Genomic DNA, 27,800 nt, shown 5'->3' with positions numbered 1-27,800 from the left:
TACTCTGTGTGCAAAAAATTGCAAACAGTCCTGCTCTTCCTAAGTTGGTTGGTCGCCCAACCAGGAGGGTTATTGCAGCTACAGCAAAAAATACAATACTCTTTGATACGAGGATTGATAGGAGAAACATCCAGTTGACCGAGCTGTTAAAAGAATTCTTACTCATAAATAATCTTTCTGTAAAATTACAAACATTAATATACTGTTTTATACTGCTATGTTTATAATTATTCACATTTACTTATTTCAAATCGAGATTGGATCATTTCATTATAACTGCCAAAATACAGAACATACACATACTCTCTTAAATAATTATCATAGTTCATCAAATGAAGAAAGCCATTCGTGTAATAGCAACCTTAGTAAGTACTTCTATGAACAAACTCAACTGGAATGAGAGGAAGAAGTGGCAATGCCTCATAGCATGTTTCTGTGGGTATAATGTGTGTATGTGGCAATGCCTTATGGATTTCACTGTCTGCCTCAATCAGACACTTAATTCAGCACATTCTTGACATGGTGGACCCAGAAATGCCATGTCTTACATCAAATCTTCCTCGGTAAATAATACGGCATTCCAGTAATTTGGAAGTGAAAATTATCAAATGATCATATTGATACACTGGTTTTAAGTAATCGTGGCAAATTTTAATTCATTATTTTTCAATTCTCTTGTATTCCAAAAGTTTCTAAGAAACCATAGCGAGGGTAATATAAAAAAGCATTACTGTTATGGTATCTTCTGAATCCCAGGGTGGCTATGATTCCTACAGTAATGTGTCACCTTAAGGGTTAAAAATAAAACTCTGAATCCAGAAAGTGAAATTGTCGCTATTGACCTTGCAACTGATATGGGTTTAAACATATCTAAATCCAGCCTGCAGAGTTATGGCTGTATGCACTTACCTTAAATCTAGTTGAGCCATTGACAAGAAAATCAATGCAGGAAGAGAAAATGTTCCAACAAACGTATTCAAGCCTTTCGTTTCCGTTTGCGATATTATATTAAATCTACCAGCTAAATAGCTAGAAGATAAACATAAAGAGCAGTGTGGGTAAGTTAAATAAATACTGTAGGTAATGATACATGCGAAATCAATTTCTAATAAGCCATTGACAAGCTAAAAACCAATACATTATGTACACACAAATCACTCTTAAGAATTAGAAACTACATTTTTGCAATGACTCCACCGATTAAACTGGATAACTTACCCACATATGATGATCGCAAAACATTCCAGCAGAGCTGGATAAAGGTTATCCATCACAGTTTCGGTTGAAATTGCCATTTCAGGAGGCTGAAATGTACTGCCCATTGTATTACTACTGCATTATCTGTGTATACTCAGCAAATCACTGCCTAAAAATGAATGTCAGAATTTATTCACTCAATCAACGAGAACTTTTCGGATTCAGTCCACCAAATTCTATACCCAAAACGTCCCGCCACACCATAACCTCATACGACGCACCAAAGTTCTTTCACGCTCGATTCGACATCGATGGCACATTCCAAGACGTCCAGGAATTTAATTTCGATGGTAATCCGGTATATTAAAGGTGATGAATCCAAGGACCTCAATCGCCCGTGAACGAAGCAATTCACCTCATTGGTCCTAAACAATAAGGTAATTAAAAAACAGAATAAAGCTTGCATACTACTGAAATAAGTAAGGACAAACGGAAAAATATAGCTTTCCCATTGAAAGATTTCCTGACATTTGCATTCAAGCCAATCTGACCCACCTCTCATGTTTCAGATTTTTGAACTAGCAGAAGGCAGCGCTGTGAGCGCTGGTTCCAGTAAAACCCACCCGAGTTCTCCCCTCGGGCCATCTAAATGATCACGATAATTAGTGGAGAAAAAAATCAAGCATTTTTAAGGCTGATTTTTCATGCTCATATGCCGAAAAGTCGGCGTCTGTAATCAACCCTGAAAAAAACAACTACCGAGTTATTTTCATTTCACTTTCTTCGTCAAATCGCAATTTATATTTATCGGTAACCCTCAATCCTATATTTTCTTCTGTTATACCTGTTTTTCACTAGTAACACACCTCTTATCATACCTCTAGAGTTATGGCACAATTTTCACAAGTGTGACCCACTTTACTGTTACATCCACGAAGATTATTGTGATAGCTTCCAGAACTTTAACCATTAGTCTGATATTTACAATGAATATTTAAGAACCCTCGGATAAGGGTAGCTTTATGATATCAAGTCTAATGAGGCACAAACAGAGTTTCTTTCATTTTAACAATCACTTAGCCAATCCATTGAAATTTTAGCGCAAATAATATCTCCCACATACCATATAAAAATAATGTTAGTCAAGTAGTAAACAATATGTGCGTACCACGGACACCACCTTCATTTGTTCACGAGTTGTTTTCAAACGTGTTTCATGTTGACGTTCACCGAATCATTTCGTCGAATGAGAGTAGAGTCGCGTAATGAGCTCTCTCGTTAAGTTAAAAACAATTAAGTGAAATTTAATCTGCTGTTTCTCATATCGTCATCATGTGGGACGAAGAAGAAAATGATTCATTCCCGAGCGAACCCCCTCGGGTTCCTGCAGGAACTTCCTCTCTGTCCGGAATGTATGTGAGTGGTTGGGACGATGACACTGATGGGATAGATGAAGAGCCCAATCCACACGGTAATCATATGATTGGCGTAATACTTATTTACTATATTTGAGTATATACTACATCATACCCATCCCCGGCATTTGAGCGACGTCATCACCTCCAATTAAATCATTGAAATTATTTTCTGAGTAGCTCGGTTGAGAATTAGTGGTGTGCCTGAATATCTCCAGGAATTTTGTTTATCTCACAATATTCTCAGGTGTAAATGAATACGATTTTTCCAGAAAACTCCAGAAAGGAAATACTATGGGCATCTGAACATGGAAATTTAGACCTTGTCAAAAAGTTAATACAGCAGGAAGGCTCATCATTACTTAAAGAGCGTGACAAGGATGGCTACACACCCCTGCATCGAGCGTGCTACAATGGTCACGAAGATGTAGTTGAAGTATGCATTTTAGTCAAATTCAATCTGGTAACAAATGGATAAACGTCGGCGTAGCCATTATAGTTCTCAGGGTTGCTTACTCACTTCTTCCTCCAAAAATTGATTAGCCTCAAGCCTATGTATGCCACTGCCCTTGAGCGTGGTTTTTCTAACAATCAAAATCCCTCATTCTTAATTATCTCTCGATATCCCTATGGTAATTTTTTCTCGGTAGTTGTGCCATGGCACTGCACTTGAATATGAAGGTATCGTCAGTTCCTGTGAAGGTATCGCTTATGTTCGATTGAAAAACTGTACGTGCTCAGCTAATTAGGTTAAATTCTAGAGTAAAAAATAAATCTACTTGTGCTCATTGAAGTGTTTTTATTTCAAGAAAATTCTATATTTTATAAATAAATATAGTTATATTCTATAAGAAAATATAACTATATTTTTCAATGCTAGCCCTAGCTGAAGTAAAACTAAGAGTGAGGCATGTTGTTGATTCAACTGTTAATTTAGTAAAACAACATAAAATTCCCTTTTCGTAGTATCTCTTGGAAAAGGGAGCTGACATAAAAGCTGCTACTTCAGATGGTTGGCAACCCCTCCATTCGGCATGCAACTGGAATTTCTCTCAATGTGCATCATTGTTGCTGGATCATGGAGCAGACATTAATGCTGTTACAAATGGAGGCAAGTATGGAACTGCTGCCAGATGAATAATCCTCATGCTTTTATCATAGCTTCTGTTCCATGGAAAGAAAACAAAATTAGGTTTAAGTGGAATAGATAATAGACAACCCCACAAGAATTGATTTAATGTCGCTTATAATGTATGATATGAGCATTAATGATAAATATATTAGTTTGTATAAAATATTAGTAAATGGATAGAAGTAGTAGTTGGTTTACACAGTGCATATGCTGGAAGTGATGGATGTGTGTGTGAAAACCACATTTCATTGTACCAAAATATAACTGGTCCAAATAGAATTCTGTTAAAGTATTTCCTTAGGTGTGGCAGTTTCCCAGCGATCTCCACGGATTTTTCTCTAGGCCAGTGTGTCAGCTGTCAACGTTTCAGTGATTTACTCAATCCTTGTCATCGATTCCCTGAGGGCAATGATGGAGTAAGTAATCGAAATGTCAGAAGCAGGCACCCTAGCCTAGTGGAAAATCCTAATTAATATAAAGACATAACATTGTTTAAAATCCTGAGCTAAATATGCAGGATATTGTCCTAAAAATTGAAAAAAACAAAATTTATTGTATGTCACATTAAGACTAGATATTTCTGGAGAAAGTGTTGAAAAAACTCTCTCATTGGATGCCAGCCGTTTCGTAATTTGCTGAGGGGAAGTGTGTGGAACTTTCATCAAAGGATGGTATTGTTACTTAAAAGATTTAAAAAATGCAGAATTTTCAGTGTAAAAAATCATTTGTCTTGTACCCCAAACCCTTTGATTTCTGGTGCAGTGCTCTCACTAATATAGTTACTGTGGCATCCTCTTACAATATGAATTTCTTAGTTGCTGTTCTTTATTGGTTCAAGCACTGCTGGAGATCTGGGTTTGAGTCCCTAACAAGTGGACAATTGTTAAACTGTGATATTTCTTTTTAGTGCCGTCTATAAAGTTCTGTTTTTGTAACATATTTCATTTTGTTTGTCATATTCCCAAATATAACCTAAATTTGACCCATTATTAATCTACCTTCTCATTTTAGTTTTAACCACGTTTATATTTCTTAAATCTTCAGGTCTCACCCCATTACATTTGGCTTCTGCAAACAGCAATGCAAGAGAGACGTTGATACTTCTCCTTTTAAACCCATTCCTTGACCCTAACATTCGAAATAATAGTGGGGAAACTGCTTCTCAAGTGGCTCGCCGCAGTGGACCAAATCATTCCCTCTTTGAATGTGTAGATCAGTGTATTACAATGATATGAATCACAAAATTCAATATCACTCATTTGCCAAAATATAATGTATTTCTGTATTTATAAAAAAACCCAAGGGTATTGTTTTTTCTTTCTACTGGTTTTTTTCCAGGAAAACTGAACTGTGTGTCTATTGTCTCATTTAAACTAGCAGTCTCATGTTTTCAAAGTCACCACAGTTTTAGTTTAAGAAATTACCACACTTGATTAAACAAATATGGGCACTAAATGGATTGAGTAGTCAGTGTAGGGACCTAAAAATGAAAGCTATGGCGTCTAGTTGGACCCTTTAGAAATCTTCATTCTACAGAGTACACTATCATTTCAATGTCACTTAAATATGATAATCAGTTGCTTATCCATGGAGGCAGACCAATTCCGCCATAGCACACCATTGTCGTGTTGCACTGGTAAATGGCAAAACCATAGCTGCACCATGAAGTATTACTATCAGACTATCTCCACCACCTGTGGTCTCTTCATTTGAAAAACTAGCATGCGACCTAAATACCGATCCGGATCAAAGGGGAGGGAGAAGGTGAGCATCCCCTCCTGGGGCCTTTTCAGATTGCCAACATTCTCTGGACCACTCCTCAACCTTCCTTCCTCATCAGAGGGAGCCTGCTCATTTGGTAGTTTCAACCATCATTTTGTGATACTAAGTGAAACATTTGAATTAGTGACACAAAAAGAACATTGCACACATTTACTGCCACGGGCAAGTTATAAATCATTCATCATATACACAGCTTAGCAAGCACGAGTTGACAAAGAAACAGTTACCAGTTCATAGCGACCCCCAACTTTTTAAATAATTTCCAAATATTGCTGGAATGAAACTATAAAAAAGATTTTAAGGCTGCCAAATGCTGCACTGCTGATTAGGGGCATTTATTTCACCAGAAGACCAAAGACACAGCTGAGTCTCATTTAAAGAATATTTCAAGGCGGCCAGGTTTTACTTTTAGTCTGATTAGAGATTAAATGGGTAGTGAAAAATGACTTTGAAATTATCTAGTCCATTTTTTGCAACCCGGTCAATGACGTCTCATGAGAGGGGAATTTTTGCGTGGCATGGGATTGATGAATGCTGACCGATTTTGGTCAGGTGAGTCCAAATGAAGAATGCTTCCTATTGAATGTATTCTGTCAAGGACGAAGTTTCCCCCAATTAACACCTCACCACTTCAATGCAACAATTTCAGAGTGTAAAAATCATTCGCCTTGACTGAATTTACACTCTGAAATTGTTGCACTGAAACGCACATTAGCAGATGACTCCGTTAAAAGTTACTGTTGCGGCATCTCCCGCAGTTTCTTTGGAACCTCACCACTTATCATCCTCAGCTAACCTGCATTAGTGCTCGCATGGTTACTTTGTTCGTTTAACTAAGTGGATGCAGCAGTCTTAAATTTAAGAAATTCCTTGCGGCAACTAATTCAAAAACTTCATGGTAATGGCAAGTATAAACTGAATTACGGAATTATTTCTCTGTAAACAATAAGTAACATACATAAAAGGCACTGTGCCACAAGGTATCCCTGCTAGGCATTAGTCCTAGCATAAGCAGAAAAGGAGTCAGATTAACTAACAGTAATGTTGAAAGAATCGGTAAATTCCCAAAAGGAATTCCCATTGTAAACACAAAATCCACCCTAATTGAAATGATTAGGGATGGTATTAACTCTCTCATGAACCCCATTGCTGGCAATCACATTGGATCTTGTCTTCAATAGTCATCCCCTCTCTTCTAGCCACATGTAACATTGCAGCACTGGAATTATATTCTCGTGTGCATCCATATTATTTCACGACCCTTCATACTAGAACTAAAATTAACTCAAATTCAACCTATAATCCACACCCTAATTTTCTCCTCTTCATATCCTTAATCACATTGTAGCAAGGGCATTTGTGGCCTAGGCACTACCCTAGCTGCCATTCTCTTCGCTTTATTACAGCCTAGTAAGGTCAACTGCTGTAACTATTCTAATTGAGGCCCCCCACACTTTCATCTCAAGCCTATCCTTCCGCTTAATGGCCATATTACTATTTAAGTATATTTTTCATTGTGCCACTTATCTTGACACCATAACCTATTAAACTTGTGATTTCGCTCGGAAAAATAAATGTTAAGAGGTCCACGAAAGCTTCTCTCTCCACACACACATCACTTTTAGAAAGGTCAGCGATTTCTGATATTGAGAGGTGTACTGGTCGGAACATGATAACCATAGGGCAATACATCCCTTGATAAAATAGATGGCCCATTCAGCTCATTTACCTCTGTTGAACAGAAGTTTCAGTGAGGTATATGTATAAATTACTGTTAATGCAAGTAAAGATACGCACCATCTATCCTTGCCCTTAGACTAATACAATTACAGATATTTTTCTATGGATTAGCACTTCATCATGGAGCAGCAAGGGATAACTGATGAATCATGAATTGGTCTGGGTAGATCTCTGCCATAACTACCAATCACCTTAACTCTCGGCAATCAGGCTCTCACGCCTGGGGCTACAATAATAATGACATGCAATTATCACACCAGGCAAACTTCTTGGTTAAATGCAGAAACAGAATATTAAAGGCAACATCAACTCGAGCATGAGGGAAGACTTTGTAATTTGAGGTAGGATGTCAGATCACTGAATATGTAAATCTTGAGAACTTCCCTGTGAAACAATTTACTGAATGAAATATTCATCAACAAAAAGTAATCATTTTCTTCCCATAATCTATGGACGATTATCCAACCAACATTAAATGAGGTTGCAACTTAATGAAACAACAATTGGATAAACTTGTTTTATTGAAAGTGGATTCACAAGCAGTAAAACGTTAATTTAATCACTGTCTTCCTCTTCATCTTCCTGGTTGTTGATCTGAAAAATTGAAGGAGTCAATCAAAAAGTGTTTATAGACAAATTCATATCAAGATAATTGTTAAGACTGCTCTTTAAAAAAAAGCTTTACACCCACATTTTTATAATTACAAAACTAGCAAACCAAAACACATTTTCTAAAATTTTGATGAGAAACCTTTTAAATATTTCAACGAAGGAATTCAATTATTTAATGAATATAAATCTAAAATAATTATAAAATAATACTAAGGCCTGTTTGGTTCAAAAGGAGACATAACATTTTGTATTGGGTCATATTAAATTTGAATTGAAATCAAGAGAACAATATATTCTCCTTTCACACATAAGTGCTACATACTGTTCATATTTAACTGGAAGATAATTAAGTGACTACAAACGAGGAATATATAATGTATTCCAGATAATAAATGCCTTATCCCGAGATACAATACAAATATATAAATAATCAAATTTTATTCCTAGAGTAACACTTAAAGTTCTTGCAGCCCAAAATTAGAAACTTTGTTTTCAAATATTGCAGTAAATGTAATGAATAAGAAATTGAATTATTTCGTATGCAAGTACATAATTTTTTAACATGGATTTTAACTTTTTATAAGGGAATAGATTCCTTCGTATGACAAAAGTGAGGACTGAAAATATTTTTTTTAATTGACAATATTTCACTATTATAATGTCACAAACCTCACTATGACAAAGTAAGTTTTCATAGACCAATAAGCTTTTACAGGTAATTGGTTTAAACACTCACCTGGAAGTATCTTAACTCGTATGTGTTCTTATCACCAGCAACTACTCGCAACCAATCTCGGAGATTGTTCTTTTTCAGATATTTCTTTGTCAAGTATTTCAGGTACCTAAAATATTATGTTAATATGCATGGTTAATTATACATTAACTCAGCATGCGTACAAAGCTTAAAACAACAATTAAATCAAGTTTTAATTAACTGATCACCAAGTAGAAAAGAATAAAGCCACTAGGCTGAGTTTTACATAGGGTTTCCGTCAGTCCAAGTGACTGTTTCCATGAAGACATAGAATGGAATTATCACTCATGAGGATACAAAAAATAAAGTAAATGACTTAAGTATATTTTAACATTGAAAATGAAATCACTTTCAACAATAATCCAATGCATGCATTTATCACATTCAGTTTGGCCAACCATTTGAGGATCTAACTAAATAAACTCCTTACCCTGCTTTGTGTACATCACATTGAAGCTGATTTATAATTAATAAAAGCCTGAGGATATGTTCACACTTATAGTGATTTTACCCATACTTCATTAGGGTAAATGGTCAAATACGACCAAATTGATGGTCTACTGTAAAATTTGACTTGCCATTGCTAATGATCTTTTTTCTTTTAGCGCCCTGTAAGCCACCGCTGAGGTGTGGCAGGGGGTGAGAACACACAACAGACCAATTTAGACCACGATATGACCCTACCACAGACAGAAAATATTATTTTCATTCCTAATCATTCGTTGAAAAAATGGCATCTTATATCTGTTCCACACTTAATTTCTCCCATTTCATTGATGTGATTTCCCTGACATAGTAAGATTGGGTAATAATACAGTCTCAACATTAACGCTAAAAAGACATACTTCCAATTTACGGAAGAGATTAAATCTGAAATTTACCCTTCTCTACACTGAATGATTCCCAGCCTAGCTGCTCTAATATTTCGGGTATGCTATTGAGTTTATCATCACAACGTTTTAAAAATCTAGCTACACTACTTGCAAACCAATTTGGCAATTAATCCAACCGCTTGAGGATCCCATATGCTTGCAGCAGATTCCAAATGAGGTCTAAACAGCAAAACATAACTTTATTTTTGGCCTTTTCACATTTACCCAGTACTCTTGCAATAAATCATGACTTTTTGCTAACTTGTAAAGTTATTCTACATATGTATATATTCCCAGGAGAGGTCATGAGTTAGGGCAACACTTAATTATTTAATCAAGTCTACATAATCCATTTTGGTATTCAGGAGGGAGGAAGGGAGGATGCCCTTTTTCCAAATATTAATCACCATGCACTTTGAGATCAACTCTAATTACCAAGTGTCGCCCCAGCGTAGGGTAGCATTTAGAACATCTGATAAAGATACTGCGTCCCGAGTATTATGGACATCACGGTAAACCACTGCATTGGTGGCAAATAAACTTATCTCACTTGGGATTACGGAGCCAATGTCGTTCACTTAAGTAGGAGGCCATATAAAACTTCTCTGGGGAACACCGGAAGTTACTTCAACTGCATTTGAGTTGATTCCAACTTCAACTACTCTCTGTACCCAACCATTAAAAAATCTTCAACACAGCCCCGTATTTTTTCTATGCCATATGCTTCCAGCTTTGTGAGTCGTTTACTGTGACTCTTGAGTATGTACTTTGTACATAAGTATGAACTTTGTCGACGGCTTCCTCAATAGCTAGAAAAGTCACGTCCACGTGAACATTGCTATCTCCCAGAGTAAGAAGATGATCCTCAAGTCCTAAGAACGCAAAGTTCATTGCTTTAAAATATTAAATTTAATTAATACATATTCGATTCGCAGTCAGTCACTCAATCATGTACTCCGTAATAAAACAATTACGTACTCATATAAAGTCACTTGCAGATGTCAGACCAAGGCCAGAGTCTACCCAACAAGGATAGCTAACCCTTAGTTGCCATCATTTTCATGGCGAAGGACTGTCATAGAAATTAAAATTTGTCTTCCGGGGCATAGAGTTGCCTGAAGAAATAATATCTCCAAGATCTCTCTACCTACACTGTACCTGTATCATTCCCAAGGGGATCGAGATGGTGCGGTGACTATCGTACTGGCTTCCCACCCATAAGGCCAGGGTTCAAATTCCGGCGGTGCTGAATATTTTCAGAGGTATCTCGATCCCAACTTGAATTACTTTGTGGAGGGCACTTTTAGTGAGTACGCCGTCCGTCAGATGGGACGCTAAGCTGCGGACCCCTTGGCACCTTTCATTAATAGAGTAGGCTAATGCCAACGCCGGGTTTCTCTCCACCCTTCATCCTTCCCTGCCCATCCCTAATGGCACAAATGACCTCAGCTGTCGGTCGCCTCCCCAAATAAAAACTACTACTACTACATTCCCAAGTAACCATTAAAAAATAACTTTTCTTTTAACAATCTTAAAATATTTCAATCTTGTTCCTTGCAATAACAAGGTTGACACCAAACGCCACACATATTTAATGTACCGACAATTTACTTTGCTTTTGCTTTGCTTTACTTTTATCCCTTAAAAGATCCCTGATAAGCACTTGGGTGAAATATGCACTTTAAGAGAGGCTAAAACAAATAATGACACTGAAGGAGACAGGTAGACAGACAAGGAGCTGCAACAATGATAGAAAAACAAGGAAAAGCTAAAGCTTGGGAAGAGAAGGGAAATAAGAACTTAAAATAAGAGAAGGAAAAAAAGGGGAAATCAAGTAAAAGTAGGTAACAGAAGTTTGACACCAACATATTTACGAGGTGAACACTTTGCAGAACCGGGAATGATTAAATTTGCACGAGGCTAGACGACTGTGCATATTACTTGGTACCTGCAAAGTTTTCTGTCTCACCCCATGCAAATTACTAGGGTAAGTTGCAAAGGTACTGGACAAATGCAAAAATATGCTGTGAACCTCGGAGAGAACTATTTCTGTGCATGAAGAAGAACAAGGTACATTGCATATTTTAATTATGTGAAAGTTCGTTTGAGTAATTGTGGGAAGTATGAAGTGCAGGTTTACATCCCACCAAAGCATTCAATCAATCCCCATGATGTCACATGGGTTTCTTCCAAGCATTCCCAGTTTCTCATCACAATTTATAATTCTCAACAAAAATTTCAACTTTTTACAGAATTGATTCAGATTTATCACTCAATTATGACTTGAACAGAGAAACATATAATTAACCCTAATTCCAGTTTTTGCCGATAGACTTTGGCACTGCTAAACTTACAAAAGGGGCTAAAACATGATGTGCTAACTGAGAAATGAACGTCAAAAAATTAGGAATCAAAAATACTCCATGAAAAGTGGCAATAGCACTGGGCAAGGTATTTCCAGCATTGGGAAAAAATTCGTGCCCACAGAGTTACATGATTATCACACCACCTACTAGTTCCCAGTGCATGGCCTTGAGTAACTTATACAAATATGTCTAACATGGTAAAATAATTTATTTCATTTAGATATAGTAAAATACTTAAACGAGACAAACCTCTTGGAGAACTGAATTTCTGCATTGACAGTAACTTTGCTCTTATTGCGCTCCAGGGTGACTGAATTTCCCAGATTTCCAGTTTTTCCATTAACTTTAATTCTTTCCTGAAGGTATTTCTCCTGTAAGTGTCAAAAAAAGCATTGAAGATAAAAGAAAAATCAACATTCAATTATAAATTTCATAGAGAATTCAAGGGTACATTTACAACCAACATGTTATAAGGCAACTTTCAATTTTACTAAAATTAAACAAATTTAAAGATAATTTAAGCATTTAAATGAAAAGGCAGAGGATATTTCAGTCACGAACAGTAATATTTGACAAAGAAGTGTTGTCTTACCTGTCTAACAAAAAGGTAAGAGTAATATTTGAAAACATGAGTCTTCTTCATAAGAGTTCTAAAATATATTGGTCACATAAAAATGATAGATAAAGAGATATTTACTGCTACTTTAATATTGGAATATGGCTCAGCCTAAACACACACAAGATTCTCAAGTATCACTAAATGGTTTACTGTGCCAATACTACCATTAAAAAATGTGTGATTAAGAAGATAAAAAGGGACTAAAAATATGCAAATAATAGAATTAACAATACATGACACAGTTGAATATGCAGAAAATCGGAAAAAAAATATGCATTTTAACTACTTATATTGAAAGGTTTTGTTTTTTGATAAATCCAAAGTTTAAATTTCCTATGGAATCAGGAAAGAAAAATGAAATTTAAAAGAGGATATTAATTGAATGACTTTGAGTGGACGCATATCAGAAACTTCCGGTGAGTTCAGATATATTGAATTTGGGTGAATAAAACAAAGATTTTCTTAACACCACCCATCATAAAATTTTCAAAATGACGGCCATCCATGTTTCCCTCCTAACTTGAATGAGACAAAATGCTATGAATGCATTCTAATATAAGGGCCTCAAGACCTAGCAACAATGCAAAACTAGGATTTCACTAGTTATTTTTATAATTAGAACACACGACTTAGTTGCATTACAATATGTGACGCCCCAAAACTGATGCTATGAGCAAGCTTAGAATTGACAAAAGCCACAAGATAAGATACGCTCTTAATGGTTTGTTACATTTTTGTTTTGCAATGGACCAGGGCAAATATGTTTTAGTTGGGGACGTTTATTGAATAACCTTAGGCCCATTGCTTTTGGCCAAGGAACAGTATTGTGTGTTCTAACAAATGGCTGGTGCAGGTCATTGCAGGTCCTTTTATAGTGACTTCAGTAATCGTGGTTGGACTTGCATTGAGAAATATTGCATTCAAGCTAACCCCATCATCCTTCACCCTTTCCTCCTTGTGCTGCACCCCCTGCCACACACCTTTTTGGTGGCTCCCAGGTTATTGATGTAGGTGTAGATGAAAATAATTTGTATAATCATAATATAACCTTCAATGATGATATAACCTACTCAGATTGCAAATCATGCTTTGGGGAATCTCAGTGAAACTGAAACAGCAGAGAGCAATTTCATTTTCAAATGCCACAACCTATTCTACTAATGTACTATATTGAACTAATAAAGGTCGAAAAAGGAGAGCCAAGTAGAAACAAAACGCTACAATCACGATTGAAGGATTTTCCACATACCGTGACCTGTTTTAACCGAAATCTTCGTAACCTGCCCTAAACAATGATATCGCAAGTGATCAAACTAAACATAATTAAAAAATACTTAAGTCGTACAATGCAAAATACCAATTATCAAAACAAGTTCGTTTGTTCCATAAATAAAACTGTACACACAACTCATGAAATGTATGGCATCCACCCAGCTGTCATGAATCTTTCTTGGATATGACATTTAACAAATAAACCAATTGATCATTTTAAGCTCCCGCGCAACCCAAGGCAGAGAACTTTGGGAACTTACAAAATTAGAAACGTCCATTATGTTATCCTCGACTGGATGGCTGCAATCTACAGTAAACTTATGCTGGACCTTCTTCTTCTTCTGTCCCTTACCCCGAATGTGTACTTTTGCATTCTTTTTGGGCATGGGCTTCTTCACTGCTAACTAAAATCAAATCAATTTCGTAACAGATGAAAAACAAAGTTAACTTAAAATTACGTATGGAATGATATCACCCACCGGTACAAACAGAATCCATGGGATTCGAGTGCATCACTGAGCTTATCGAACCAATGTAAAGCCTAATAAATTAAGGAAGGCAATACGATTACTTCTTAATGATTATTTCATTGCGTATTAACATGTTTTCTTGGCAAGCAACCTTCTTGAAGCATGCTTGTTTATCATTGAATTCAGAACTTAGAATAGTTTTTTCATTCGAGAAAATAATTCAAATGTATAGTAAACAAGTAACATATTTCCCTTTTCCAACGATTATATCGTTAAATATAAGTACTTACTTGAGGCATGCTTTTTTGTCTAACGAAAATGAACTAATCTCGACACTCACGACGTGGTCACCCTTGGAAAGAATGCGAGCGTTGATGACGCTTCTGTTAACAAAACACAGTCGTAACAAGAGAGTATTGGGCGGGACATTTGAAAGCATGAATCGGACGGCACCCAAGTGTGAATCAGATACAGCTGATGAATGATTGGAGAAATTTTAATCTCTATGGATAATATTTCCATTTTCAATCAAATAACTTCACATATGTCGTATTTAAAACTAATATTTTATTCATGCATATACATAATTCGTAAAGTTAATTAAACATCAAAATCATCCAATCATTCATTTCAATTAACCAAATACTAAAGAATATGTAACCAAGTTGGTTACATATTCTTTAGATCGTCGTATTAACCTAGAGCCTTCTTTTGAATATACATACATATATCTACAAGTACAAGTTTATCCACTGTACATTTCCTATTAATATATATTAATTATATTTTATGTGCATACAGATTTAATAAAATAGACATTCAAGTGTCCTTCGGAAATGCAAGTATGGAAATAAATACACATGTGGATAGATTGTATGTACATATGCAAAATTTCATGTACTTATAAAAGTTTTAAGGCATAGGACATATCGATGGTATCAGGTTTGACTACATGGAAATTCAGCTTGAAGAAAACAAGGATGCTGGGCAACAGTCAACGCATAGCCATCATCATCACGTAAAAATAATGTTTGGACAATACAGAGGTATTATACACTAGAGCAGGTTGAGGGTAGGGCAGATGACAGAGGGGTTCAGGGTGGGTAGATGTGGCAAGATAAGGACTTGGGTAGGAACAGAAAATTCAATGGAAACAGCTTATTTTGCTTAATCAGGATTAAGTTGATGAATGAGCTGGCCAAATATTTATTAATCTCTGTGGACAATTCTCATACAACTGACACTTCTGAAGGCCCGCCTGACCTCCGCAAAGGGTTAGTCAAAGTTAGGCAGCCTTTAACAATCGCGCAAGTAAATATTCAGTGCCTTAGGAACAAAGTAAACCTGCTTGAAGTGGCTATGAACGAGTGTGAACCAGAAATTTTGTGTATTACAGAGCATTGATTAAAATACGAAGAACTTATGGTTATTTCACTCTCAAATTACTCCCTAGTGTCGTCATTCTGCCGGGCCACGTATAAAAATGGAGGTGTGGCCATTTTCGTGCATAGTAGAATAAAGGGGACTATTAACTCAGTTCACGTGCCTGTGAAGGAAGAAAAAACTTTTGAATGTGCTGTGTGTTTCCATGAAACTCCAGTGGGATTGCTCGTGCTCATCTCCATCTACAGATCACCAACTGGTGATTTTCATTCATTCATTAAAAAACTGGACCAACTCATTTGCTCCTTATATGCAAGCAACAGGATACTCGTGCTGAACGGCGATCTCAACTGTAATCTCTTAGTTGACTCCCCTCACAGATCAGAATTGTTGAATCTGTTCAAAACTTATGGCATGGAATGTTTTAACAATAATCCTACCAGAGTCACTCCCACATCTGCCGCCCTAATTGATTACGCTGTGACCAACTTTAACCATGAAAAAGTAGTCACAACTGTTTGTGACCTAGGTATAACAGACCATTGCATGGTGAAAATAAGTATCGATACTAACCAACCAATGGATAGCCCAAATGATAAAACTTACCCAAGGCGGCGGCCTCTCACTCATGGAAATATGCAGCATTTTCTGCTCCTTCTTCAGTCCCAAAACTGGGACAATGTCTATGACCTTAAGTCAGTAGACGAAGGTTTCAATTACTTTTATTCAATTTTCAAACACAATTTTGAAATGTGTTTCCCAGTAACACATCATAAAATATTTCATAGAACAAAATGTAAGCCATGGCTAACTGACGAGATCCGTCACTACTCAACTATCCTTAAGAAACTTGCTATCTCCGGTAAAAGTTCAAACAATCATGAACAAAGGTTACTCTATAAGGAATTTCAAAAGTATTACCGTAAACTGATTTCTACCACGAAAAGAACCTATAATGATAATAAGTTACTTAATTCCAATAACAAGTCCAAAACTGCATGGGAAATAATTAATGACTGTAGAGGTAAGAAAAATCCACAACTCACTCTCCCAAAACTTTGTAACCCTGAAAATAACACTGCCATTAGCTATTCATCTCTAGCTAATAAATTTAACAAATACTACGTATCAGCTCCTTGCCTAACTACTTCTCCAGCCAATGTGCTTTTAGCAAATGCACCATCGTCAATGTTTGCCAAGCCCTGTTCTGAAACCAATCTAAAAACTATTGTCTCCTCACTCAGAAACAAATCCAATGCTGGCCCAGATGAAATTCCTAGTAAAGTTGTTCATCATTGTTTTGAAGCCATAAAAGCACCCCTTTTATTTTTAATTAATGAATCTTTGATACAAGGGATTTTCCCATCCCAATTAAAAGAATCAAAAGTAGTGCCCATTTATAAAAACCATGGCTGTGTAAATGATTTGAATAACTACAGACCAATAGCCGTCCAAAATACATTTGCTAAAATATTCGAAAAAGCCATGTATATGCAAATAGCATCTTATCTCGAAAAAAACTTCCTACTTTCAAATTCTCTGGATCTGGATCTATTCTCTGGATTTAGATCTGAAAGGTCTACCACAACTGCCATATGTCAGGCAATCGACAGCATACTTAATTAATTAGATGCTAAACACAAAACTCTTGGAATGTTTTTTGACTTGTCAAAGGCTTTTGATAATGTAAACCACAATAGACTACTAATTAAACTCAATAGAATAGGAATTAGAGGAAGTCCTTTAAACTGGTTGAAGTCCTATATTCATAATCGCAGTCAGAAAGTAGTGTTATCAGTTGATGGGTCAAAATATTCATCCGAAGCATACCAAGTTAACAAAGGTGTTCCACAAGGCTCAACCCTTGGGCCACTCCTCTTTCTGATTTACATCAATGACCTACCTAACTGCTTACCAAATAATGATGGAATAATACCAGTGTTGTACGCTGACGACACTAATGTAATAATATCAACACAAACATATCCCAGCCTTGTGGATAAATCTAAGTCTGTCACACTTGTAATAAACAAGTGGTGTACAGACAACCTTCTAGACTTAAATGTAAATAAAAGTAAAATAGTAAACTTTACACGCAATAAGAACGTGTCAGATGATCTGCTGGTAAAAATCAATGACCTATCAATTGAGCGTGTGACAGAATGCAAATTTCTAGGTATTTCTCTATGTGCAAATATTTCTTGGGATACTCATGTAAAAGCCCTTCAACACAAGCTCAGTTCAACTTGCTACTTATTAAGACACCTGTATGAAACTACAAGTAAAACTGTACTACTCAATTTGTACTATGGGGAAATTTATTCAAATATAACCTACAGTATAATATTATGGGGATCAGCTGCTATTTCTCAAACCATCTTTAAAATGCAAAAGAAAGCTATTAGAATCATCACCAGGAAACCTCACAATGCTCCATCAAGGCCTATTTTCCGTGAATTAAATTTGCTACCACTCCCATGCATCTACATTATGTTTTTAATTCTATATATAAAAAATAACATCGGCAACTATTCTCTTAACTCTGCCTATCATCATCATTACACCAGAGGCAGGAATGACTTCCATTATGGGAATATAAGAACTAAAGTATTGAAATTAGGACCCAATGAAAAGGGCATCAGATTATTTAACAAACTACCCAAAAGTATCAAGGATACACAGGGAACTGCTGCATTCAGGCATAAATTAAAAAGATATCTACAGCCCAATATGTTTTACTCGGTTGATGAATATCTCAACAATATTCCCGACCAGTAAGTTCATACTTTTAGTTTCTAGCAATGGTCATGGTCTGATTCATGTTTGTGATCAATGATTTTTCTGAATTTGATATTGTATGTGCATGTTACAGCCGATGTTCATGGGTTTGTACCAAACACTTATGTAACTATGAGCATCTATTCTTTTATGTATCTTAACTGAGCCTGTGTCTTTGCTCCTCATTTGACGTGCCTTATCTCATGTACATACTCCACCCACCTGGTATTTTTGTATTGTGATCTCTGGGCAAATAAAAAGTAATAAAATAAGTAACTAATATCTCATAACACTGATTGTATACATAAAACTCTTTCGGAAACATGTAACTGGGCAATGAAAATACAGTAGGCCACCAGCATTAATCTGTTTTTATAATTCCAGTATGAAAACCCCGCATATAAAAGTACCAAATATATTTGTTGATTATTTATCCAAAGTTTTCATCAGATATGTTTGCCATATCTAACCAATTTTTTGGTTTTCCCAAACCATCCACCCAGCATAAATCTTCACTGATGACATTTTGTCTAGGCTACAGAAGTATTAATGTCACTAAAATCATCTCTATATCTTCATAGGTAAAATCACTCACATGCCCAGTCTTAAAATTAATAAAAATTTGTTTAGTTTTTATAAACTTTTGGTACACTGAAAATATCATTGTTTCTCGTAGGTCTGAGTGAACCAATTCTCAGTTTTAGGAGAGAGAGCAACTTATCTAGAGAGTATTTATCATGGCTGCTGAGGAGAACCTTTTAGCATACAAGATTTGTATTTTCTGTAGCCTTCATCTTCAATGATGAATACTGGAATGAAGATTTACAGTGTGTGTGTGTGTGTTACATCAAGTATTATTAATATTCCTACTAAGGGAATGAAAACATTGCTACCAAGGTTATTCCTTGTTACCACCACCATATTTATCAAACTGCAGGATGGTGTCATACGGGTGGGTAGAGCTCACCAGGCACCAAGCCCAATGGCATTTTGGTTTCACATACCAGGTAAGAGGACCAATTCCTTCCCTCTAACACCGATGTTTCCCAGGAAGATATGGTACCCGAATGATAACTCAGTTTGGGAGAAGCTGAGTATGATCAGAGGTGTTATCAGGAATTGAAACCAAGCCCTCCGGACAGCAGGACTACCATGCATCACATTCCTTGTTAATGCATACATTTTTCCATTGCCATTTTTCCTTGAATTATTCCTATAAGGCAATTCCCTGCCATCAAATCTATACTTTCTCTACATAAGATAGCTGTAAGAATAACCTGACATGCACATTCTAGATAACACTGTCAATTGCAGTTCATTTCTAAATGTATTATGACAGTGGGCTGCCAATATATTTATGTTACATTATTTATCCAAAAGAAATTGTTAATAATCTCTTGATTAGATCTAATCCACATCATTTGAAACAAGAATAAGCTGAATCAAGACACATTACCAAGAGAAATGTATGGGCATCACATTATCCACAAAACTACCAACTAAACTGATTTGTTATCTATCAACCAAGACATTTTACAATGTCAATGAATTTCTTGAGAATGGCACTAGCCACTTCATGTTGATGTAAAATGAAAAAAATATAAATTCTGTTACTCTTTATTTTCATAATAAGTAATTGATTTACACAGGCAAAAGAACATTAATAGTAACAAGTGCAAATTAATAACTGATCATGAAAATAACATTACCATGCTATGACTACCGGGCATGTATCTGGTAATGCAATTCAGTCAATATTGTTTCTAATTTATGGATATTATTCAACTATAGTTTATCATTTGATAATAACATCAAATATATCCATCAATAAAAGCAAGCGAAAGTTAATCAATAATGGTTAATGGACAAGGTTATTCACTCCATTTGTAATGATTTTAAATGCTTCATACATCATTTGTTGCTAAGATTTTAACTGACCATGTATAACTTTAGTACAACCTATTTTTAAATATGGCACAGTCATCCAGAATACCTACTCTAAAAAATAAACTATTACCCTGGAAAAAGTTCTCAAATACAAATTAAGAAATGATAGGGACAGTGCATCTCATTGTGACCTGATGCAATCAACTTACTTCCACATACACAGACCACACGTATGCTTGTACTTCATGGCTATTATACTAATTTATTGCATTAAATCATCTGCCAGCCACCAATTACAGTTTCCAATGTGAATACAAGGTTTGTTCCAACAGTAGTAAGACTTCTTTTTTCCTCGGTAGATAGATGGCAGTGCCTCTGGCTGAGTTCGAGGGAGGGGAGTCAGTCTCGGAATAGGCTGGAGTTTGGCGGCAGCCGGCTGCCAGCTTTTGCAGAGGGAAGATCATTCATTTGCGAAACCTCTATGACATGATCCCGTTACTCTCTGCCATGAACCCGTTATTCGAAGAGCACCATGCCATCAAATCGGGAAAGAGACTCATGATATGCTCAAGGCAACTGAAAGTGGGTAGACAAGGTGTTTCTGAGGGGCACAAGTTGCACCGTGAGGGTAGAAAATGTTGAAGATACCAAGCATTCACAATGCCATTCGATCTGAAAAAATGATAAAAATCTTGCAAGGGTGAAGGCTTTGTTGGACAGGGATCACAGATTAAGTGTTCGCATGGTTCCTGATGAACTTGGCATTGTTAAAACTGATGTGCCTTGACTTGTGAGCAAAAACATGGGCACGAGAAAGGTGTCTTCAAAGTTGGTGCTGAGTGTGCTCTCGGATGAACAAAAGGAAACTCGCCTGTGGATTTGCCAAGAGCTTCTTGACCAGGGAGGAGTGAGGATCCAAATCCACCCTATAGCCCTGACGTAGCCCAACCACACTTCTTCCTCTTCCCATGTCTCAAACCCATCCTGAAAGGACATCGCCGTGGCTGGTATCTAAACCATTACTCAACATCTCTTTTAATTTTAATAATTATTTATACATCCTTCCACTCTCATTCAAATTGTGATTCTGACACACATTCTTTTAGTATCAACTTGCTCAATTCATCTCCAAGTTGTTTCAAATACTTGAAAAGAAAAAGAATTCTCAGCTGAAATGGAGTAACATACATCACGCCAGTATTTCTGATTTTTAATATTTTTTTTATCATGCAAGAAGTTTATTTAAAATTATCCAAGTAATTTTCTGCTCTAATATCTTTAAAATATTCGGTAGGCTATTCCAATTGTAACTATTTGGAAGAAGTTTGATAGTCTGTAGAAAAAAATGTTATCACAACACTCATTGATGCATAGATTTTTGTCTTCCTACTGGAGTGTGTATCTTACATGCAGCCATTAAAATAAAGTTTGCAATGTGTCATAAAAAAGTACCTTCAGAGGGAACTTTTAAAAAAAAGCTAAAACATTTCCTGTTAGGCAAATGCTTTATCTTAATTTAGGATTTTCTAGAAGCCTCCTGGACATTGAAATAGCCATTTCATTAGAGATGCACCATGTTGATACTTGAATTGCATTATGTTCTATCACTGTAAAATCTATGATGGGGCAAATAAATGTCTGTATTGTGAATGCTGTAATTCAAATTCTAGCAACCTCAACTTTTTTCTAAGACCAATTTGAATTTCCCACACAAAAAATGCTTATGTTACCGCCTTTCAATTACTATAAGTTACTCCACTTTTGACCAGCGATAAGTAGTCTACGGAGTTAAATTAACAAAGAAAATCATTTGGGACTCTTTCTTTTGAAATTAATAAAAATTGGAAGTCTTATTTTTGAAAAATTATCATTTAAAATGAGCACAGAGAGAGTCATCAATGAGCACCACTGAGAAAAACAATGTTCATAATTAATCACTGAACATCAACCTGCTAATGGTAAAAAGTAATGAAGTTTAGAAAAAACTGGTTTAATTATAACAATCACTTGACTTAAAAACCACAATAGGCATACGCATACATGGAAAATGCCAGAGGATCCAGAGAGATGTCAATCAGTCTGTATTATGGTTATACACAGACATTTAAACAGCTTGATTAATTCATGATTCCCTAGGAGGGGAAGAGGATTCAGATAATAATTTAGAACAAATAAAGAGTGACCTCAAATTCAAGATGATAAAATGGAAGACGATTGAGGAAATGGTAGGTAGAAGCATTAACTGGGATGACTAGAAAGTAGTATTAGGAGGCTGTACACAAAATTATGAAGTAAGACAGGGGTGAAACAAGAAAAATGGGAACAAATCAAAGGTTAATACAAAAATATATAAACAGTAAATACAAAAAGGACAAGAAAACCATGAATTACAAGCAACATGATTAGGATCAGAATTAGGAAAAGAATCAAGAGATAAAAATGGTAAAATGTAAACAGAGTTGAGTAGAACACACAAAGAGTTAGGTAATAAGAGTTGAATACTAAACTGAGGTTAGAAACAAATAGGGCAAAAGAAGCATTGGAGGAAACTTTAAAAAGAAAGGGTGAAATTTGTGCCCTTTGCAGAAGTAAATAGGGTCAGGCAGAAAGAAGGAAAAACAAGGCAAAAAATCAAAGAAAAATGAGACAGAAAAATTATTCATTGAACCAGAAAATATTCCCACTAAACTAAAATCAGGTTAACAGATAATCAAGCCTGGGTTTGCCACTCAGCCAAGGGGTTGCAAGCATTGCCAAAGGCATTGGAAAATCAGTATGATAGTTATGGGATGAGAAAACATGTAAACAAAACAGAGGCTATGCAGTTTTCAACAAAGATGATGGCCCAGAGGGATCGGGACGGTGCGGTGGCTAACATACAGATTTCCCAGCAAGAGGGCCTATATTCAAATTCTGGAGACAACAAATATTTTTCAGCGGTATCCAGATCCCTCCTCAAAATGCTTTTTGGAGAGCACTTTGAGTAGGTATGACGTCTGTTGGATGGAACATTAACCCGATCCACCCGCACCCACTCCCTACTCTTCCTAGAATATCTCTCACCAAGCACTCACCTTTATTTCGCCTCTCCTCCCTTCTAAATTCACTCCCTCACACTGTCGACCCCTTTAACTTATCATGAAACAAATTCACCACCCAAGCTCCCACCCCACCTTTCAGTAAATTGAAATTTTCCCCGGTCCATGCTTGGTTCTCGTTGTTATTGTCTTTTGTCCTCTTTCATGTTTGTTATATTTTTCACTGTAAAATGGCACTACTGCTGTACGTGAACAATGTTTTAAAATAAATAAATAAAAACTGCAGACCCCATGGCAACTTTCGACGAGAGTAGGCTAATGCCAACAAGTTTCTCTCGACCCTTCCTTTCCTAGTAGTAGTTTTGAGGGGAGGCGACCGACAGCTAAGGCCATTTGCGCCATAGGGGATGGATAGGAAAGGATGAAGGGTGGAGAGAAACCCGGCGTCGGCATTAGCCTACTCTTTACGAAAGGCGCCAAGGGGTCCGCAGTTTAACGTCCCATCCGACGGACGGCGTACTCACTCAAAGTGCCCTCCACAAAACACCTCAAGTAGGGATCGAGATACCTCTGAAAAATATTCAACACCGCCGGGATTTGAACCCGCGCCCTCATGGTGGGAAGCCAGTACGTTAGCCCCCGCACCATCTCGATCCCCTTCCTTTCCTATCCATCCCTAATGGCACAAATGACCTCAGCTGTTGGTTGACTCCCGTAAAAACTACTACTAATGAAAGCTAAGTTAAATATTAAAATAAAATTTCATAGACTGGAGCCAGTCGGAACAATTTACATATCTAGGAAGTGTTTTGTACCATAACAGTAATCACATTAGAATTGTGGTAGGCAAGTAAGCTTACACAAGAAGGGAATTGATGACAGGGATGTTCAGCATGGATGTTAAGAAATGACTTCATAAAACTTTAACATGGTATGTGGTTTTTACAGCATAGAAATATTAGTCATTGAAGCTAAATAAAAGGCATAATTTGGAGGCTTTTGAAATGTGGGAGTGGAAAAAGTGAAATCGACAGAATGGAAAATAAACGAGTGTGCTAGGACTGGTGGGGGAAGGTTGGGAGAAATCCTGAGAGAGAAAAGATGAATGCGGAGCATTTGGATTGGGATGCTGATGATTGCAAAAAGGAGGATGACATTAGGCATGCAAGGCATAGGATAATAATAACGCATTTATTTGTGCGGAGATTTGGGCACATTCTTACTTACACAAATATAGGACACATCAGACATAAATTTCACAATTTTAGAAGACAAACAATATATATTTATATATATATATATGCATACCAATACACTAGTATATTTACATATTAATTGGTTAAGCCGGAATTGATGCGTAATTACAATTCCAGGTATTCATTTACAGAATAGAACATTATTTTTCAATAGGTTGAACAGCTTTTTCTTGAAAACAGGTACTTTTGCTTCATATTTGATTTCATGGGGAAGTTTATTGAATAACCTTAGGTCCATTTCTTATGGCCCATGAGCAGTATTGCATGTTCTGACGAATGGTTGGTGCAGGTCCTTGTATAGTGACTAAGGTAATCGCAGTTGAACTTGCATTGAGAAAGATTACCCTTTGCATTCAAGATGACATTAAATATATATATGCAAAGTACTGATAATTAATTGAGTCTTTTGAAAAGAGGTTTACATGGTGCATTGCTCATAATACGAATAATCCTCTTTTGGACTATGAAGATTATACCCAAATGTGGGGAGGAACCCCACAAGAGGATACTAAAAGTAACATGGTAACAAAATTCACCCAAGTAAATGGATAGGACCTCTAAATTTACAGAATACCATATATTTCTAATGAAGAAGCATAGGGAGCTTAACTCTCGACGTAATTTGAAAATGTGTTCCTCCCAAAACATGTTTCTATGCAGGATTACTCCCAGGAATTGGGTACTGGAATTTTGGGGAATGCTTACATCTACTAAGAATGCAGTGGAAACTGTTTTTATCACGGTGGACTTGTTTAATTGGGTTTTAGGAAGTCTCTCTAAGGAAGCTGTCCTCTAAGGAAGCTGACACAATAATATTTGTATCGTCAGCATACAGTAATGAGTCTATTCCCTTAATGAACTTAAGGTTATCTGGGAGATCATTGATATTAATTACAAATAAAATAAAGCCAAGTACAGAACCCTGGGGGACACCTAGTGTTACTTCTCTACCAGGAGAAACAAATTTGGAGCAATTTCTTGAGAGCACCACATGCTGATGATGTTCACTTAATAAGATTCAATCCACTTGTAGGGTGTGCCTCTTACACCGTAGCGATTCAGTTTATACAAGAGTAACTGATGACTGACGAAGTGAAAAGCTTTAGTGAAATCAAAAAATTATCCTAAAATTTCACTTCTATTATCCAATCCTAAAAGTATTTGATTCACCATGTGATATGTGCTATCTGTTTCATTGGACCTTGTTTTTCTAAATCCATGTTGAGATGTGGATAATACGTTTCAAGACATGATACTAGACAATGATAGAAAATTATTTCGAGTATTTTCCCTAACTGGTTCAACAGGGATATTGGTCTCTAAGAATTCATTGCCATTTTGAAACCTTTGCATATTGGCACCATTTTGGCTGATTTAAGAGGGCTTGGGAAAATTCCAGTTTTTAGGGATTCATTAATCAAGCTTAAGAGTAGTAGTTTTTATTAGGGGAGGCACCCGACAGCAGAGGTCATTTACGCCATAGGGGATGGACAGGAAAGGATGAAGAGAACCTCGGCATCGACATTAGCCTCCTCTTACGAAAGGTGCCAAGGGGTCCGCAGCTTAACGCCCCATCCAACAGATGACGTACGCAATCAAAGTGCCCTCCACAACGCACCTCAAGTAGGGATTGAGATACCTCTGGAAAATATTCAACACCTCTGGGATTTGAAGCCGGTGCCTCTGGGTGGAAAGCCAGTATGGTAGCCCCCGCAAGCTCATCTTCAATCGTATAAAATGACCTTTTATGACTATCCCTGGGAAGTCGTATAATCCAGGACTAAATTTGTTGGGGAATTTATTGATGTTGGCTAGTTCCATGGCTGAACAGGGGATAGGCAAGTCCAAGGAATGAGGGAAGTATCCAGAATTGAATTAGGGTTAAGGCAGTGTAAATGTCAGATTGTGTTTGATTAGGAGGGGCAAAGAAATGCATTGTTGTATCATTGTACGTGTATAGTCTGTATCCATCTAAAACCTACATTACACAGGATACCTATAAAATCTTCCAACTTACAACATCGAATTTCTTGTAATATATGTGCCAATGGGCCACCTGAAATAATAAACACAAAAATTAACTCCCTGATGATAGCAGTCTCTTGCAACCAAATTACAAAAATATAAATATGCATATAATTATGTGAATTGCATGTTACTATGCGATACTACAAGACTCCATTTCATTCGATATGATACCCATGTGGATTTAGCAGCACTTTATGTCACTAAATTTGATTGAGAGAGATAAATTAGCCGAATGTGTTGTGGACATTTAGAACTTAAAAAAGATGTTTTTTTTATAATTGTGAACCAATTTATGATTTTTGCCTTTCTTTATGTATAAGGGTTATTTTAATTAAAAAAATAAGAAACATCTTTGGAAAATAATTACTCCTTTTTTTTCATGTAATTGGGTGGATTTGATAGTCCAGGTGCAATGATATACCATCAATATTTTCCCAAAGGCTCATTCACTAAGTACTGTTGAAAATTCAAAACCTGAAACACATTCCGTAACCTTTTCAAAAAAATTATTTCCTTTCTATTTTTATATTCAAATTACTATATTATGCACACTATATATTATGAATGTTCTAAGGGAAGATGAAAGCTGAAGAATTGTAGAAAAAAATAAATCCTGGTAAGTAGATCAATCCCTAGTGTGAACTTGCACACATATCTCAACTCAAAATTCATTTATATTGATGTTACCTCGTTTCCTTAGGACGAATTTGATCATTTTTCCACAAGTCCTTACGAGTAATATTCATTGACTAATCAAAAAACAGAATAACACCATTGGTTAGATCTGCACAGGTAATTAATAGCATATTTCACCACCCAAGGCAATAAAAGGTCAACATTGAAGACACCAGTTATAAGCATGAATAAAGAGGTCAAAACCCAAGGGAGATAAGGCAAAGGACAAATTAAGCTCGGTCATGAGGCCCCTTCTCTTTTTCTGTACAATTCTTCAAAAGATGTAACTTCTAGCACTTTTACCTTATAGGTTAATTAAGTAAATTTCAAGAATATCATACCTGATATTTAGAGTACTAAAAATCTATGGGGTGCCATGGCACTGCGGCATTCATAGCAGAAAGTGTTTGGGAATAAGTTGCATCTAGAAATGTAACATAAACCAAGTTAAAAGATGCTATCATGTAAGAACTCCATCATGCAGACATGAAAGATCATGCAACCATGAAAGAAGTTTCCCACTA

At 36.3% G+C, this 27,800-nt stretch overlaps 3 protein-coding genes across 7 annotated transcripts in view; 1 reads left to right on the top strand and 2 right to left on the bottom strand.

The window, feature by feature from the left end:
- anchor (integral membrane protein GPR155 homolog anchor) overlaps positions 1–2,338 on the bottom strand; it is a 40,735-nt gene extending 38,397 nt beyond the window's left edge. Inside the window, exons 1-5 of one of the 4 annotated variants that reach the window (XM_071598902.1) lie at positions 1,753–2,338; positions 1,440–1,622; positions 1,219–1,366; positions 910–1,029; positions 1–143 (exon numbers count right to left, since the gene is read on the bottom strand). The exon at positions 1–143 is cut by the window's left edge and continues 27 nt beyond it. In XM_071598902.1, coding sequence (XP_071455003.1) covers positions 1–143; positions 910–1,029; positions 1,219–1,322 — 367 coding nt within the window. In that variant the 5' untranslated portion in view covers positions 1,323–1,366; positions 1,440–1,622; positions 1,753–2,338. Of the gene's footprint in view, positions 144–909; positions 1,030–1,218; positions 1,623–1,752 lie in introns of all 4 variants that reach the window. The other 3 variants (XM_071598903.1, XM_071598900.1, XM_071598901.1) reach the window with 3 other exon arrangements.
- Positions 2,339–2,397: 59 nt separating this feature from the next.
- LOC139699321 (ankyrin repeat domain-containing protein 49-like) lies at positions 2,398–5,061 on the top strand. Its single transcript, XM_071598175.1, has 4 exons — positions 2,398–2,668; positions 2,885–3,048; positions 3,579–3,723; positions 4,789–5,061. Exons 1-4 carry the CDS (start codon positions 2,530–2,532, stop codon positions 4,977–4,979), a joined length of 639 nt encoding a protein of 212 aa, XP_071454276.1. The 5' UTR covers positions 2,398–2,529; the 3' UTR covers positions 4,980–5,061.
- Positions 5,062–7,769: 2,708 nt separating this feature from the next.
- LOC139699294 (large ribosomal subunit protein eL22-like) lies at positions 7,770–14,608 on the bottom strand. Of its 2 annotated transcripts, XM_071598174.1 has the most exons (6): positions 14,522–14,595; positions 14,241–14,302; positions 14,022–14,165; positions 12,120–12,241; positions 8,615–8,720; positions 7,770–7,860 (listed from the first exon to the last, which is right to left on the bottom strand). In XM_071598174.1, the coding sequence occupies exons 3-6, from the start codon at positions 14,145–14,147 to the stop codon at positions 7,822–7,824; spliced, it is 393 nt and encodes a 130-aa protein (XP_071454275.1). In that variant the 5' UTR covers positions 14,148–14,165; positions 14,241–14,302; positions 14,522–14,595; the 3' UTR covers positions 7,770–7,821. The 2 variants fall into 2 exon arrangements, with proteins under 2 accessions (XP_071454275.1, XP_071454274.1); XM_071598173.1 differs by lacking the exon at positions 14,241–14,302 and having other exon boundaries at positions 14,522–14,608.
- Between the last annotated feature and the right edge of the window lie 13,192 nt (positions 14,609–27,800).

This window comes from Hetaerina americana, unplaced genomic scaffold (assembly GCF_022747635.1).
Source record: "Hetaerina americana unplaced genomic scaffold, ioHetAmer1.1.p SCAF_10, whole genome shotgun sequence".
Taxonomy (NCBI): domain Eukaryota; kingdom Metazoa; phylum Arthropoda; class Insecta; order Odonata; family Calopterygidae; genus Hetaerina; species Hetaerina americana.
The sequence above is the reverse complement of the archived record's forward strand: the minus strand, read 5'-3'. Positions and strand labels throughout refer to the sequence as shown.